This window comes from Sceloporus occidentalis, unplaced genomic scaffold, assembly GCF_023333645.1.
Source record: "Sceloporus occidentalis isolate IW3139 unplaced genomic scaffold, rSceOcc1.0.p SCAF_5, whole genome shotgun sequence".
NCBI lineage: Eukaryota > Metazoa > Chordata > Lepidosauria > Squamata > Phrynosomatidae > Sceloporus > Sceloporus occidentalis.
Window position 1 is genome coordinate 83,220,339 of NW_028316985.1, and position 18,317 is coordinate 83,238,655.

Sequence of the window (18,317 nt, forward strand, 5' to 3'; positions counted from 1 at the left end):
TGTAACAGGCCTCTGGTATGTAATGAAAATTGAATGCATATAACTAATTGGAACATCCAGAAATTTAGGCTCATGTTTTTCCTTGTTTGATTGCCAGTCTTCAGTACTGTTACCAAGCCATTCTCAAATGTTCTTAATGCACACTTCAGCAGAGTGTTTGCTGCATTCAAATTGAAATGGAAAACCCATCTCTGTTGCATTAAAAATTACTAATTACTTATAATAGCTAGAATATGACTGTCTAAATAGCATGCACTCAAGGGATGACACACATGCACACTTGCATTTTTACTATCCTTTTGTACAGTACCACAAACCACATTTTAAACTAGGGACAGGAAACATACAGCCCTTGATATGTTGTTAGATTACAGCTTGCCATTTGTTAAGCTTGCCATAGTTGCACTCCAACAATATAAAGAAGTCACATTTTGCAAATCCTTGCTTTGACCTGTTCCTATTTACAAAAGAATATCAGAGTCTTAGGAAATAGGAATATAGGTATATATATAGCTATATTTGTATCTTGTGTTTCATTCAGAGTGATCAAGACATCATAGAAGTTTCGCCTTTTCTCCACTTTATCATTCCAGTAATCCTGTAGGATAGATCAGGCTGAGAGAGAGTGACTATCATGATTCGGTGGGAACAAGGATTTGGATGTCCCAAGTTCTAGTCTGGCATTTTAACTGACTGTACCACATTAGATTTCCCCCATTTTCCAAGTGCATCATGGGATAACCTCCATAGCAACATATGAGAGCTTCTCTAAAAGCTACCAGGACCATCAGCCTTTTGTTTTTTCTTTTTGCCCGTGGTTTAAACTGCCAAAGCAATTTATGAACTGTTCATTGCTTCCTTAAGTGGCTATCATTGATCACAGGAATGAGCTAGGAAATTGCATAAGCGAGTTTGATAAAAACTTTTTTAAGAAATGTGTCATTGAGAGAAGAGTTTGTTTTTTCTAAGATGAGCAGTTTTCATGTGACACATTTTCTTTTGCAGGGTTTCCTAGTGGGACTGATAGTTGGAACTTGTATTTTGAGATCTGCTTTAATTGTTACCTGTTTCCAAAGTTAGTACAGTGGGCCCTCTGGATCCACAGCTCCAGATCTGCAAATATAACCAACTGGATTGTCACACTCCATATTATTAAATAGCGGGGATGTGGATGTGAACATTCTGAAGTGTGTGTGCATTCACATTGCTGACACTTAATATGAGACATGATCATCCGTATATTTTGATATCCATGAAATGTCCTGGAACCAAACTCCTGTGAATCTAAAGGGCCCGCTCTACATACAGGGTGATTGAAAATTAATGGTGTAAAACCAAATAAGAACAACTTTACTTTTGTACCATTCTTTTTTAATCATATGGCAGTGTTCTGTGCAATAATATATTGGTGTATTTGTTGAGTGACTTTTCACTAGATGGCAGCATAACATAGTGGATGAAATTAGACTTCCATACAGTAACATCCCATCATCGGTCAAGTTTGCTTTTAAATTCAATAGTAATGACACTTTAAGCACATGCAAGGCCATTTTCCATGTTGCCTTTGGTTTATGGAGGAACTGTCTGCCTCATTGGAAAAGAGTTGCCTGATACTGGGTCAAACTGTGCTCTGTATGGTCTACTCTGGCTATTCTCAGGCAGAGGCCTTTCCTTGCCCTGTTGCTTGAGGGATTTTAAATTGGCAAGAAGAATTGTGAAAGAAACTCCAGATGCTGAAGAAAGGGGAAATTTTCATTTTAGGTCTTGGAGTTTAAAACTTCATTTTTTCCTCATCGTGGTGCTGGCCCATTTCTGTTTTGTTTTTATCTGGAGATACCAAAGATTGAACCTGGAAACTTCTACACTCAAAGATATGCTTGACCAGGCTAGTGGTTTTTGTGGGCAACTGGATAAATTCACCTCAAAGTGCTTTTAACCATAAAGGAAAGAAGTGAAGGAATGTCATTCCCAATATCCTCTGTGATGACAGAGAGAGAAACATTCTTACTTGAAGAATTAGCTGGATGTTCATTGGCTCTTAGTTGGTGCATCTGTTATTGCACTACTGGGATAAGTGACCTGTAGCTCTTCAAGTGTTGTTAAATTCCATCATCCACACCATTTTATATGTTGACAAGGACTGAAGAAAGTTGCAGTTTAACCATATGTGAAAGGCCACAGGTTTCCCTCTCCCCTTAACTAGGCCCTGGAACTAACTTGTCCAGTTTCTACTGGTCTCCTCAGCAACTGCACTATATTCTCTCCCAGATGTTACCCTCTGTGAAATGAGGAGCTGAACAAGCTTTGGTAGAGTCAGCCACTTGTAACTCAGAATGATACAGCATGGCGGGCAGTGCAGTAAAGGATATAACCTAAAATCTGACCTGTGAAAGAGTTAGTTAGGGACCATCAGAAAAAGAATTACAGTTGTTAGGAAGAGAGGAGTCGATAAGATCTGACTAGCTTCTTCAGAGCTGAGAATGTGGAAGAAGTTCAATGAAAAGTGTTATTTTGTTTGAAACTGCGGTGTTACTGTGTACTGTGTGTGGAACCAGCATGATTTTATCTGCTACAATAAATCTTCACTGTTGTTACTTATACAACTCTGGATGTTTTAGTTTAATAATCAGTAAGGAAAACTGATTACGCTTTACTACACTGAACCAGCTGAGCTACACAGTAACGTGTCCAGTGAGGAAGATGGATAGTGCTGAGCTATTTCTGAAACCTCAGTTTCTTCTTCAGAAGTAAAAAAGTTGGTCCATGTTCCTTTAGAACAGAAACTGGGCCACTGAAATTTATTACACATATGTTACTACACATGTCACTTAGGCCTGAAGCAAACAGGCCAAATGATATGGATTTCGGCCGTGTTTGGAGTTAGCGTTCAGATGTCGTACACCTCAAACGTGGCCAGAAAGAACTGGGCCAAGAAGGATATCTGCTTCTTCTGGTGGCCCAGATCAGGACCAGGTGGTTGCTGCGATCCTGGCGCAAACAGTGCCGGTACAGCCTCATACCAGTCTGTTTGGTCCATCTGTTTTGGGCCACTGAGTTATTCATCTGTTAAATTACAGAGTTGCAGTTTCTTCCTATAGAAACACGTCTTTTTCATTTAGAGTCATCAACAGAAGTAAATGAGGTATTGTAGTCCTTTTATACAGTATTAGCAAAGCTAAAGCTTAATCTTTAGAGGTGAAACTGGTGAGAAGCTAATGGAAGCAAATACAATATTTTTAGTTGGTGGCTGAAGGGTTAACTCTGAAAAAGCCAAACCCCATCTTTAGGTGGGTAGGTCATGTTTTTGTTTGTTTTTCATTTCACCCAACATTCACGTATTGTTTTTTTAATCTCAGTAACAGTTTTGGCAAGTTGACATCTATTTTCTGTTCACTGAGGGAAGTTACAGCCCAGGCAAAACAAAGGTCCCAGAATTTTGCAAATGTACTGAGGGCCCTTAGGCTTTTCTCTCAGTTTTTTCTCATCCTTAGAAGTCCCTTTGGACCTTCTTCTTTTGCTGTTTTTACTTTGTTTTTCTATCAACATTGCTTTCTGCTGTTAGACAGTCTCATTCCTTCTTCCTTCATCTGTCACTTTTTTCCTCTTGTACTTTTTTCTCTTGTCCTGTTTTATCCTTTTTTATCTTTAGCTGGGAGAAAGTCACATTGCTTCAGTTCTGGGCAACAAAGATTCACTCATTGTGGTTGTTGTTGGTGCTGCAATCATTTGGTGCAGTTCTACATAGAATCATAGAACCATAGAGTTGGAAGAGACCACAAGGGCCATCCAGTCCTACCCCCTGACATGCAGGAACCCACAATCAAGGCACCCCTGACAAGTGGCCATCCAGCCTCTGTTTAAAAACCTTCAAAGATGGAGACTCCACCACACTCTGAGGGAGTGAATCACTGGGTAATGGTTCAAGAAAAGAAAAGAAAGACACATAGTACCTCATATGGCACCTTATATAACATGCTTGACTTCTACCCATGTGTGTTACAGTGTTCAGTGTTCCGGTGGTTTTAACTATTTCCCCTATTTATATGCGTGAAGACCTATGAAGAGTTCTGAATAATTCAGAAGTTTTTTCAGTACTTTACTTAGTCATAAAAAAAACCCTTCCCCTTTTAGATTTTTTTACTAATAGATCAATATGGCTGTGTGCAGCAAAGATGACTAAGCTGAGACTGTCATATTTTGTCATATAATGAAAAGAGAGGACTCACTAGAAAAGTCTGTAATTCTTGGTAAAGTGAAGGGGAATTAGGAAAAGAGGAAGACCGCATTCCAGTTGGATAGATTCAATCAAAGAAATGATAGCCATGAATCTGCAGGAGATGAGTAGGGCTGTTGAGGATAGGATGACTTGAAGGTCTCTCATTCATAGGTTGCTATGGGTCAAAGTCAACTGGAAGGCAGTTATCAATAACAAAAAACTGCAGTACCTGAGTGCAGTGACCAAGTACACTAGATGGCTAATGTTCAGAGAATGTACACTAGATGGCAGTTTTGTCAAAGAGTTCCCTTGATAATTGCATTTTAGGTAGATTCTCTAGAGAATTAAAATGAATGGAAATAATATAAATATTTGTATAAATATTTATAACAGGCAAACACACCATTTGGTAAAAAACAGGATACTAAAATCTGTATTTAATCCTCATCCACAAGGGTGGAATATTTTAGTTTTACAGAGTTGCCTTTTGTTACAGAAATCCCATAGAACTAGACCTATATGGTAGGCATTTTATAACATAGTCGCTTGAAAAACTGTAAATAATATACTGTACCAAAGTTTCAATTACCTGTAGTGTATAGTTTTTTTATTTGAACAAAAAAATGGCTGGGGCAAAAATTGCCCCAACAGATCTATTGTAGTTCTGCTGGTTACGTTTGGGTGCAGGCGACAGGGAAGGATGAGAGCTACTCAAATGCTCTGTCTAATGCAGACCCATACTTTCTGGCTCTGGTTGTTCTGCATCAACAAATATTGCTGTGAACCTAGGGCATTTTAATATCATGACATACATTGTAATTCTTATTGGGGTCAGAAAATACACAAGATTAAGGCACTCAGTTTAAGGTGTTTTGTTTTTTTTAAAAAAATACTTAATGATGATTAAATCATAAAGAGACATGTATTTTAGAAACATGCATAACTATGTTCACAAAGCTGCCTTGAACCTACTTTCCTATGGTGCTGTCATACATTTCTGAGAGCATATATTTGTATGCATGCATGTGTGTATTCCACACATAGATGGAGGTCATTATAATCTATCTCACCATAGTACCCTTACATGCAGTTCCAGCATTACATGCTTTCTCACCATAGCAAAATGTTGGACCTAGCAATTCTTACATTAGTTGCTCTGCCTTTGGGATTGTGGGATGTGTGTGTATGGGACAGCCCCAGAGAGAAACAGCTGCCATATAGACATGCAGGAAGGAGCACTGAAATTCATTTGTCCTGCTCAATGACAATGTATGCCAAGAGTGAGCTACGTACCGCCCTCAGATACAACCTAGTCATCTTGGTGGGTCCAAGTGGTCTCCAACTACCAACCAAGTAAGAGAGAATTGTTTAAAATAGACAGTGTCTAAAATTGCATTGTATTTCCCATCACCATGTATGGGTGTGAGAGCTGGAGAGTGAAGAAAACAGATAGGAGGAAGAAAATAAACTCATTTGAGATGTGGTGTTGGAGAAGAGGGCTAAGAGTACCGTGAACATCCAAAAAGACAAACGGCTGTTGAACAGATGAAGCCTGAAGTCTCCCTGGAAGCCAAGATGATCAAAATGAGGCTGTCGTACTTTCGGCATATCAGGAGAGAACACACCTCATTAGAAAATACAGTAAAGCAGGGAAAAGTGGTGGGAAGTAGAAAGAGAGGAATATCACAAGCTTGATGGATAAACTCAATTAGGGAGGTCACAAATATGAATTTACAAGACCTAAGGAAAGCAGTGGAGGACAGGGGAGGGGGGCTTCGATATATTCTATCCGCAAGGTCTTCATGAGTCGGGGTTCAGTTGACAGCAGTTAAGAAAATTAAAATTCTATTCTTTCCTGTTTTCATTCACACACCTTTCTCTACCTTCTGCTTTGGAATAAGAATTCTAAATAATTCTTGTGCTGCCTTTCTCTTCTATTATTTCTTTGTCGGGGAAGGAGAACTATTGACACAATGGGTTGCTTTTGGCCAATGAATGACCTAATGCATACATACCTCTTCTACATTGCCAAACTTCAAGTGTGTACACTTTTCTCTCTCCCCTCCTCTCCTCCACCACATCCCATTTGTTAGGGAGGGAGGTCAAGAAGAACTAAGTGGGAAAGTAACAACTGGGATAGGAAAGCCATAGTTTATGGCAAGACTTAGGTGGAAATGTAGTGTGTAATATCAAATACTCTTTTGAGTGTGACTCTACAGTCATCTGATTTATGTGCAGGACTATTTAAATTGCCTCTGCTTTTGTTATATCTGAAACGTCTTGTAATATTTTTTTTGTTACAGATAGAAAAGATAAATTGAGCATTTTTAGGAAACTCTTGTGAATGTGCTGTGTGATGATTAGGGAATATAGAGTATTGAAATCTGTTTTTGCCATGCATTCTCCACAAACATTAGCTTGCTGTCTAGTTGAACTTGACAGCTGGGTATGATAATCACTAGCAAAGGGTGACTGTACATGCCAGCAAATACCATGCATAAATGTTGTGATTCTCTCATATATCAACTGTGTTTCTCTCATGCAGAAATTCTGCTCATTAGCCTTTCTTCACAAAATGAGATTTCTTTGCTGGTTGAACCTACAAGTTTGAGATTTGTTAAAAGTCTCATTAAGCTTTACAGATGTATCTATAAACATCGCCATTTATTTTCTAAGGCCTCAGTGATCTTACTTTGCAGTTCAGAGTGTAAAATTATCAATTTTGGACAAGTTAGGTCATCCATGATTACTGAAAGGATTTTTAATTAAAGAATTGAATCCGTTTAGGTATCCATGCAGATATCCAATTTAACCTACTATTCATTCATTAATGCCCTTCACATACATTTGTGGGCATATCTGCACTTTAATATTATATTAATCTCACAGTGTTACAAGTAAATGACCTTGGATTTTCCCAACATAGTTATTTGCTTTTTTCCCCTGCTAGTACCAGACACCCAGCATCAGGCCCAAAGAGATTGTAGCACTCTCAGATTCAATGTTTTGCTCTGTTTGTGACTTGTTTTGGTCTGTGCTGCAGTACTGGTCTCTGTCATGAGGTAAATGTCATGGGAATTGAGGAACGTTTGAGTCTCAGAAGGTCCTCAGATGTCCCAGTTTCAGGTTTTTATACTAAACAGTGATTTTTATAATAAACCTGTATAACAGGTCTAGGCAACATGTGCATCAATTTTTAGAACTTTAGTCTGTTAGGAAGTATGCTAATAGTTTAAATACTGTCATCATTTTACAATCAGTAAATTATGTTTCTGCATTATACTCATACCTTTCTATGCCATTTTTAAAGAAATGATATATTTTCCTGAGTGCCTTTATTCCATTACCTTTCCCACAGCGTAGCTGAAAGTCGTGTGGCACCTTTCAATTTTGTACAGAGAAGTTGGGAACTCATGATGCCTCAAATCATATCTGTACCAGGCTTTACGTTTTTACCTAGTGGAGGAAAATATATCCATTTGTAATATGATTTGGAGACTTCTTAGTTTTGAGTGGGGAGGAAATGTGAAAAGTGTTCAGATTTGTGACGTAATTGAAGTTCCTTGGACTAATACCAAATTTTAGGTTCAGGCTAATGGGAATATACTATAATAGTTTCAGAATCACCCATGGGTCAGTTTGTCAGTGATGCTTAATGTCTCTCCTTCTCCCTGTCTAAACTTTCTGCAGAGAGTCCTGCATGATATTATTTATTAAGGGTGCAGAGATATCTGTGTTAGTGATTCATAGCCTTTCTCACAAAACTCAAGTTGCCAGGAATCTCTTGAATTCCTGGGGATCATCCAGAGGCATGGGGCTGGGTGTTATCAATATGCTGATGACACCCAAATATATTTCTTCATGCTTTCAAATACAGCTTCAGCTGAGAATAGTGTGTCTCCTCTGAATGAATTCCTGGAAGAGGTAATGGGCTGGATGAGGAAAAACATATTGAAATTGAATCCAGACAGGACAGAGGTGCTTACTGTCAAAAGGTCCTAACCTGGGTATACAGGTATGTCAACTAGTCCTGGATGGGGTTACACTCCCCCTGAAAGACTGTGTTTGCAGATTGGGGTGCTTCTGGATCCACCACTCCAAATGACAAGTCATATAGATGTGACAGCCAGAAGTGCTTACTATCGACTTTGGCTCATATACTAATTGCGTCCCTACCTAGAGCTGGAGGACCTAAAAATGGTAGTACTCACGCTGGTATCCGCAAGGCTGGGCTTTTGCAATGCGCTGTAAATTGGACTACCTCTGTACCAAGTTCAAAAACTTCAGTTAGTTCAAAACATGGCAGCCAGATTGATTACTCAGGCTTCCAGGAGTGATCGTATTATACCAACATTAAAATTACTCCACTGGCTGCTTGTTAGTTTCTGGGCAAGGTACAAAATGTTGGGCAAGGTACAAAGTGTTGGTTATTACCTTTAAAGTTCTACATGGTTTGGGTCCAGGTTACCTACAGGAGCATCTCCTCCCATATAATCTGCTCCGTATGCTCAGGTCCTCTGCTGGGCATTTATTCCGATCAGCCAGAGGATCAGCAACTGTCAGCCAGATGACGTTTTTCTTCAGTTGCCCCCTAGACTGTGGAATGACCTGCTGAAAAAGATTCAACAGGTGAATATGTTGTCTGAATTCAGAGGAGCATTAAAGACCAATATCTTCTGGCAGGCTTATTCAGATTATTTTGAATTGTGAATTTTAAATAATCAATTTTAAATGTAGATTATTTTAATAGATTACCATCTTGTTTGTTCTTTTAATTGATGTGTGTTTTAACTATTTTTTTAAAAAATGATGTTCGTTAATTGTTGTTCCCCGCCTCAATCCATAGGGAGAGACAGGTAAGAAATAAATGTTGTTGTTGTTATTGAAAGAGGAATTTATTATTATGTTAGTTTAAATCAGTAGTGTAGATGATGCACTGTGTATGTAGGACTGGAATTTATGCACAAACACACCTTGCCTGTCTCCTATGTTGCAAGCAAAGGTTCAAATCCAACTGCTCTTCCTAACTAAAGTAGATGAATCAGCTGAATTCACTTAAGAATCTGATGGTTGATTCAGTGGGTCTGTTGTAGTCGGGTATAGCAATTGGATTTAGGTCAAAGGCTTGTTTTGAATAATTTAAAACAATATCCTATCATGAAGCAAGAAAAGCAGAGCAACACTATCTACAGAATCTATTGTACAGTTCAAACCTCTTGGTACAGGTTTGTACTAGTACTAGAAAATGCAAAATCAGTTCTGTACTGTTGCATTGTAGAAAATAGATTATGCTTTTAACTCTCTAATACAGAATAATTTTCAAACTGTTCTAGGAAAATGTGGGCTTCCTCAGAATTTTATTTGAGGTTCCTTAGACAATATCAACTATGGCAGATTACAGCTTCTTCCTGACAGCTTGTTTCACTACTGCTAACTTTCTCCTGTAATCTGCAATTTCAAGAGAGTTTTGAATTCCTTATATTAAGGGACAGTCTCTGTTCACACTGTATGGAAGCAGGGACCAAGGAGCTTTGGTATTTTAGCACCACCCCCTATGAACCAGCTATAGCATGTGCTCTAGAATTCAGTGCTTCTGGGTCAGATGCCTAGAGGTTCTTCAGTTGACACATTTATGCAACTATGAGGGTAGAAAGTTTGAAAACTACCGCTGTATGAGATTCACACATTTAGAATGCATCTTTGAATAAGGTGCCTTGCTTGTTTGCCAGAATGGCACAGTGAACCTTTTCAAAGGCCTTACTAAAATCAAGATATGCTATATCCACAGCATTCTCTTCATCTACCAAGCTGGTAATTTTATTTTAAAAAGAGATCAGATTAGTCTGGCATGACTTGTTTCTCTGAAACCCATGTTGACTTTTTGTGATTATGTCGTTTCCTTCTAAATTTTCACAGAATTCATGTTTAATGAACTAGAATCTTTCCTGGTATTGATGTTAGACTAACTGTTGTTATTATTATTATTATTATTATTATTATTAACCTTTATTTATAAAGCGCTGTAAATTTACACAGCGCTGTACATACAATCTTTTTAATTGGACGGTTCCCTGCCCTCAGGCTTACAATCTAAAAAACTGGACAACAATCGCTGGGATCCTCTTTTTTCTTGCCCTCCTCTAGTCTGTTGGGACTTTTTCTGTTCTCCAGGAGTTCTCAAGAATTAGTTCATTTGGCACTGCAGACATTAGAACAAATAGTGAAACATCAAAATGTTGAGTTCAGCAGATAATATTACAGTAAGGGCTTATATTTGCAAGCAAGGAGGATCCAGATCGATTCTGCTAATGAGAGGCAGATCGAATCTTACGATGGGCAGAAAAGAAATAAGTTTTTATTACAGCAGTCCACTTAAAGGGCACACTGAATATAGAAGCTGATTATTTGACCAGCATAAGATTCTGCGGGGAGAGTAGTCTCTAAGTCAGGAGAGATGCAACATCCTGAATGATAACTTTGGGCCATTTCAAATGTGCTTATTTGCATCTGGGATGAATTTAAAATTAAAAAGATATTTTTCACTTGATGGCAGCAACGCAGCAACGATTCTGTAGGACACGATGCACTGAGCTTGCTGTGGCCTTGGGGTCTCCTGTATGTCTTCCCTTCAATACTGAAAATACAAAGAATGTTTGCAAAAATTTGCAAGGAGAGGGACGCACTCGTGTGGGTGGCACCTTACTGGCAGAATTTCCACTGGTCAGAATTTCCATAAAAGACAAGTTGTATCTACCAAGTTGGCTGGACCTTTTACATCAGGGTCCAGTTTTTCACCAAAATTCAAAATGGTTGGGATTGACTGCTTGAACATTGAAATGGAAATGTTAGAACAGTATGGTTACATAGATTTGGTGATGGATGCTATGTTAGCATCTAGAAAACCATTGACTCACGGAATATACAACATGACATGTGATTAGAAGAATAGATCAGAAAATATTGTCTTTACTTCATAATCCTACCTTTCATGAAGGAATTCAAGGCATCTTCTGTGATGTCTTCCCATTTATAAGCAATAGTGGCACAAGGTCATTTAGTCACTTTATGCAGTGATGTGGCATTTAGTGGAAATTTTTCAAATTTGATTTATTATGTTTATTTGAGTGGTGTTTAATAAGAAAAATGTTTAAATACCTCAACAGCCCATAAGAACTTGGAAAGAATTACTTGCCCTTTGGAAGTTGTGTTACCTTTTGCAGTGTTTGTAGTCATGCAGGAAAATAGGATTCATTAGTTTAGGATTGCTTAGCATTTGGTACTCACACATACTTTACTAGATATAGGTTTGGGTGGTGGCCCAGTTTATAAATCATGTGGTGACCCGGAGGAGGAGGGGCACCAGCTCCCAGGACTGATATATTTTGGTTTGGTAAGCTTTTATGTTAGCTTCAAATTACTATATAACATGAAATCACTTTGGATTATTATGGCTATTAGTGGTTTCATCCTCTCTCACCCATTTGTTTGTACAAATCTATAAAACATTTATGTACTCTCAAACACTCACTTTGCAGAGATTGCCATCTGAGAAAAAATAAATACAGTTTTGAAACCTAACAATATTGTCATCCATTAATGAATTTTAATTAAGTTAATTCAATTTTTTAAAAGTAGATTTTGAAGAATATATATGCAGTGTGGGAAATTGTTTAGGATTTTTTTTTCATTTGCTGCCATACATTTAAATCTTAATAATTCTGTATGCTGCCATACATTTAAATCTTAATAATTCTTATTCTTATACAGTATTCTGTTAACTACACTATGCTAAATTGATGGTATTTTTGAGGGAAAAGAACTTAATCCTTCTTTTAGTTGGCAAGAGGAGAGGTGAAACCATTGTTATTGCATACCAAATAGCAGCCTGGTTTCCTCAATTTGTTTTAGCAGTGACAATGCCTTCATAATATGTGTGGCAAAGAAAATATTTGTCCTACTTAGACTCAAAAAATGAATATTTATTTGATTCCTTTATTTGTTGAATACAGTTAGTAATATTCATGGAGCACCCTTCTGTTCTTACTTGCAGCTTTTTTTGTCTCTCAATTAATCTCTGTTTAAGTCAGTCCCAGGAACAGTCAGGTTTCTACTGTATTACCATATGATGTTGAATGCATCCTATAATTATCAAAGTGGAACTGCAGGGTCTTGGTTTTGTTTTGTTTTTTGTTACCAAGTTTTCTTGGTTAGGCAAAGAACTGGACATTGCTTTTATAGCTGATACTTTAGCCATGAAGTAGAACTCATTCTTTTGATTTGATTAAATGCATTTCATATTTACAGCTGTATCATTTAGACTGATATGCTGAATGCTAATCTGATGTGACTCAGTCAAAATAATGAGCAGTATTTTCACCGTGCTTCCAGCTGGAGAGAGCCAAAGGGACTGAGTTTGAATAATAACCAAAATGTTTGGGGTTTTGAAGGAGGGACAATGTGACAGATAATCCCCCATCATGATTTTTCTTTTCTGTTTCAAATGGATTGAACCTGGCAAGTTCCAGTTTTGATGTACTTAATTATTGCCCAAAGTTTATGTACTGATTAAACACTGCAAGAGTGATTTGTCTTTGGCACTCAGTAGAAATATGGGAATATTTTCCAGACCAGAGGGCTTGCTGGATTTAAAGATAAACGTACTTGTTTCCAAAATAAAGCCTAAGGTTTAGACTTTTCTGTCTCATTTGTCCATGGAAACAGTCTGTGGTATCATTTACATAGACTGGAAAGAAGCTGTGCTTATTGCTTATCTTTTGAAGAAATAGGTCAGTTGAAGTTCTGTTTTATGTTTATGCTTCTCCTGACCCTATCAGTTATGTGATAACTCCTGTTTTTCATGGTTGCTGCAAATGGCATCTGAAATTGGTTCATGTAGTGTTTTCTTTTATGCATGGGGAATGAGGCCATGCAAGGACATAGGCAAGCGCTTGCATTTTCTCCAAGCCCAGTGGCATTCTTGTAGGAACAGTACTTGGAGAACTGTGTACAGTTTTAAATGACAAGTTGTTTTGAGAAATGGCCAGGAAACTACAGAAAGAACCAGTCTTACCTTAGAAAATAGTTGTATAGTTAACCACTCACAAATTCTAATTAACTATTAGAATATTTGAGGATCCTCAACCGAATAAATGCTGAACAGATTCTCCTCTATCTTAGGAGTAGTGATATTTCATGAAAATCTTCATTTGTCTATTATAGCTACTCATAAACTTCATGTTCAGGTGAATGGACAGAATGAGTGGACAGCAGCTTTTTACATTGTACATCAGGGGAAAGGAGAGTGTGAGAAAAAGAAGTTTTAAAAGCCTTTAATTTTCTTGTTACTTCTTTAGAACTTTCACTTGTGACAAAGTTAGAAGTGGGAACAGTGTAGAAAGCTCAGCATGGTAGCTTTGGTTAGCACTTCAGTATGAAATGTGGCACTTTGAAAGAACCTGCTGTTGCATTAAAGAAAATGAGCAAGCTGTACTTTTAATAGCAAACTACTGATAGAATTACATCAAGGCTTGCCACTGGTGTGAACCAAAGAGAGAGAGAAGGAGAGACAGAGAGAAAAACACCATATTTTCCATTATACTTTTTAAAAAATGAATTAAAGGTGATAGGAAGTAATCATTAATAAGTCACACTCATTTTAATTGATTTAAAACATATTTAGTCTTCAGGAGATAGAAGCAGCTCTTCCTTCATCTGCATTTTGAAAATAATTGGACGTTATTCGGTGTACTATGCTAATTAAAATGTATAGTTGTGTTTAATTTATTGGTGTTGCTTTGTATCTGTTTTCCAACTCATCACAAATAGGAAAGAGGAAAAGAAAGAGGTTCCAACAGACTGTTTGACTGCATTTCAGATGCAAAGGACAAAAGCTCATTCCTGTAGCTTACATGAAATCTAGTTGAACTACTGTTGAATATAGCAAGTGGTTTCTTATTCCATGTACCAATTTGTGCATGTTTGTATGTGGGTAATATTTCCATGGATGTACTGGGTGATTAAGAACAAATGGTGCAAAATTAAAGCAGTTCTTACTTGGTTTGCACCATTCTTTTTGTATTTGAATATAGTCACTTCATTGCATTCTAGTAACACAGTTGCCAGTTTGTTGATGACTTTTGTGTATTTATCTCAGTTCACCAATCCTAGTGAAAGAAAGTTAACTTTGGCTTGGCATAGCTGCTGCTACACTTCCGAGAGACTACTGACATGAATGAAATTAGGAAGCAAAATATATGACAAACAAAAGCAGACAAACCATGGTTTGCCTGCTTCACTTATGGAAGCTAAAACAGTGGTTTGTACGCTGAAAAAAGATTACAACAAACCATAGATTTCCTTCCTTCCTTCCTTCCTTCCTTCCTTCCTTCCTTCCTATAATCAGGCCCCACTCTCAAAGCATGTTTAAAAAAGGTAAAGGTGTCCCTCTGACAAGGTTATCAAGTCATGTGACTGTAGGAGGTGATGCTCATCTCCGTTACTAAGCCAAAGAGATAGCATTGTGAAGGACAACTGTGTGACCATGTGGCCAGCCTGACTTCACACATTGCTGTTACTTTTCCACTGAAGTGGTACCTATTTATCTACATGCTTTTGAAATGTTAGGTTAGCAGAAGCTGGGATTAGTGATGGGAGCTCACTCATCATGTGGCACTTGGGCCTTGAACTGCCAACCTGCAGATCTTGCAATCATCGTGTTATAAATAGTTAAATTGACTGTCTCTGCCCATTCAATCTAAATAAGACACATTAATAAGGTTAATTCTGGTTAGGTTCCAGCACAGTGGGTGCTCTTCCACTCCTAGAAAGGCAAGAGCAGTAGCAGTTGCAACGTGGATGGAAGGGCTCTCAGGGGCAGATGGGGCCCATATATGTTGGAGATGTGCCTGGCTTTTCTTCCCCCTCTGTGGTCAGAGCAGTGGGATGGACTCAATTCTTTTTGAGCAGTGCCTATACTTTTACATGAAGCAATTCCAGCTGAAGCTTGTTATGCCGCCCCCCCCCCCCCAGTCTTGCTGTTATACACAAACTCTATTGTTCAGAGGCAAATAATCGGCTCATCCTCATGTAGACAAGAACAAAGACTATAATAGCACATCTGGTTTATCTGTTAGTAGAGCAAAGATTAATTAAGTGGTAATGGTGCAACTTCTCTTAATAACTCTTTTATATAGAGCCAGCCAGAAAATGATAAAACACCTGCCATTTAAATGCCAGTTCTGAGAGAAGGGCTGGGGGGTGTATTTGTGAGCAATTCAGAATTTAAATAGCTGTATTTTTTTTCAAGGTGTCAATTTTTTTTCCCTTTGAAAAGATGGAGAGCAGGCTGGTGCTGTTCTCTACAAAACATCTTACATGGGGAGGAATTTCTAGTGTTCCCTTGTTCTAGAGCTAGTAAGTGATGACCCTGAATTTGAGAAAATGAAATACATTGTCCGGCTTTAGTTTTTTTTAAATATAATATCTCATTATATAAATACTAAGTAATGTTTAAATTTCTACATTACTCCCCGCATGGAATAGTTGACCATTATTGGCATGTTGATATTGTTTTGGGGAGGAAGGTGGTACCACTTCCTCATATCCACCCTTTCACTAGTATATGGTAGTGACTATAATCTGCTTGTCCTCCTGCTTCCTTGTAAGACTTCTCTGTGGATGTGCCTTCAAGTCTCCTGTTGACTTAAGGCAATCCCATGAATTCCATAAGGTTTTCTTAGGCAAGGAATACTCAGAGGTGGTTTTGCCAGATCCTTCCTCTGAAATATAGCCTACTATACCTGGCATTCATTTGTTGGTTCCTATACAAATACTAACCAGGACTGACCTTGCTTAGCTTCAAATGGAATCTGGTGTCATTCGGGAATTTAGGCCCTGCTACTATATGGAGGCAAATAGACATATCTATAGGACAAGGAGACTCAAAAGACTGCAACAACTATAGGACCATAGCATTAATCTCCCATGCAAACAAAATTCTGTAACATAGACTCCAACCATACATAGAGAGAGAAATCCCAGAGGTTCAAGCAGGATTCAGGAAAGGAAAAGGCACTAGAGACCACATTGCAAACATACAATGGCTAATGGAACACACCAATGAATTCCAGAAGAAAATCAGCATTTGCTTTATAAAGCAATGATTGCAAACCTTTTAGAGACCAAGTGCCTAAACTCAGTGGCATTCCCACACTGGGTGCTGGGGGTGGGACTTCCAGGGGGGCTTCTGGAGGCGGGACTTCTGCCTTCCAGGGGATGGGACTTCTGGGGAAAACCAAAGGCACACTCTCTCTCACTTTTTGCTGCCTGTCCTGGCCAACAGTTTCAAGGCTGCTAAGCAAGGTTGAATAAAGCACACCACAGACAAGAAGAATCAGTGACCTGGATAGAATTTAGAAGTTGACCAATCATTCAGCCATTCCTTATGGTTAGAGAGAAGTAGAATGGGGATGTATGTGCCAGTTCTATGAAAGGCCTAGGAGGCAAAGAATTACTAACGAAGGTTTTCAGGTTACAGGGGTGGAGCTAAAACCATAAGAGAAGCCATGTTTGTTTGTAAAACAGTCTCACCAGGTACAGAACCGTGTTCCATGTAGTAATCATGTAACTGCCCACAAAGATGTAGACAACTAGCATACCAGATGGTTTCTCCCTTCCATTCTGATATTTGGTAGGCTATTGAATTCTAGCTACTCTCTAACTTCCTGTATGGTTACTATTTCCCAGCCTTCTGTGTTAACCAGACTTTCCTATCTTGATAGATTTATTACTGTATTTTGGACTTGCCTGTTTTATCATCATAATAACACAGAGAGACTGCAGTTTGCCCCAGGCTACCCTGTAGGATATGTAATTGAGTGCTGATTTCAGCCTAGGCCTGGTCTGTTGGGGACTAAATACACTTTCTGTAACACCATAAAGGTACTTTATTGCACAATTCAATCTGGGAATACAGGCTTTCTCCCTTGCTTCCCCTGAGTTGCATCCTCCCTTTCTTTTCCTTTCTCTATATCATTTCCTCTTGCATTGTGCAGCTCATTCTTTATTTTATTTTATTTTTATTTTTGCCTTGCCTGTCCCTCTGCTTCTCTGACCTTGCCAGCCTCTCTGGCCTCCTCTGTCCCTGCTTGTCTCTATTTCGGTAATTGACTTTGGTTAGCCACACTTAACCAGTTGCCCTGAAACTCCTTGACATGTGGCAGATTCATGCAAAGAATGCAAGGCCATATGAGTGTCTTCAAATAGTAAAAGGAAGAGCTGAATATATAACCTTGGGAAGTGATTCATAATAGAATTTTTGGTGCAATTAGCAGCTTACGGGTTTTTAAGGCAGCACCTGATGGAACAGATCAAGAGAATGCACATCTGGCTTCCAGCCTTAGCATTGTTTGCCTTCAGTGCCTGATGGGGCAGCCTTAAGTATTTGAAGGATGATAATCACAATCACCCTGCTGCTACCCACAGACACAACATAATAAGCAATTAATAGTAATAAATTCTGCATTTTAATCTTAAGATTATAGTGTTCATTTTATATTCCAGCATTTTTCTTCAGTGCAATTCTAAATGTGAATAATACCTACTGTACAATTACACATAATTATTTAAGACATGATGCTATATCAAAATGAATATACACTTATCCCTCCACATTCGCTGGGTTTAGGAGCACAGGACCCTTTTGAATGTGGAAAAACTGCAAATAACAAAAACACTATGTTTTTACCTGAGAGAACACCTCTCTAGGAATCTCTAGGTCCTGCAGTGCAACTCTGTGATCAACATCTGCCAGATATGCCTAGTGGAGTGTTCTCTCTAGGAATCTCTGGGTCCTTTGGTGCAACTTTTGGTTAAAGTTGACTATAGAGTTGCGCTGGAGGACCTAGATATTCCTAGAGATAACACATTAATAAAATCCGTGAATAATCAAATCCACAAAAGTCAAAGCTGCAAATGTGGAAGGATGAGTGTATAACACTCTTTGAGTTAGAAACTGAATGTGTAAATAATTGTAATCTACTTTACTGACAATTCATATCTAGTGCACTTGCCAGTAAGTGAACACAGAAGGAACCATCCTAGC

The 18,317-nt window shown here is 38.3% G+C and overlaps 1 protein-coding gene across 6 annotated transcripts in view; it reads left to right on the top strand.

Annotated features, from left to right (window-relative positions):
* Positions 1 to 18,317, top strand: part of ORC5 (origin recognition complex subunit 5) — a 109,521-nt gene that overhangs the window by 41,146 nt on the left and 50,058 nt on the right. The window contains exon 15 of one of the 6 annotated variants that reach the window (XM_089524570.1): positions 6,174 to 6,198. The exons of the other annotated variants lie outside the window; for them this stretch is intronic. Within the exon in view, the coding sequence (XP_089380696.1) occupies positions 6,174 to 6,185 (12 nt within the window). The 3' untranslated portion in view covers positions 6,186 to 6,198. Of the gene's footprint in view, positions 1 to 6,173; positions 6,199 to 18,317 lie in introns of those variants that run through there. 6 annotated transcript variants of the gene reach the window in all.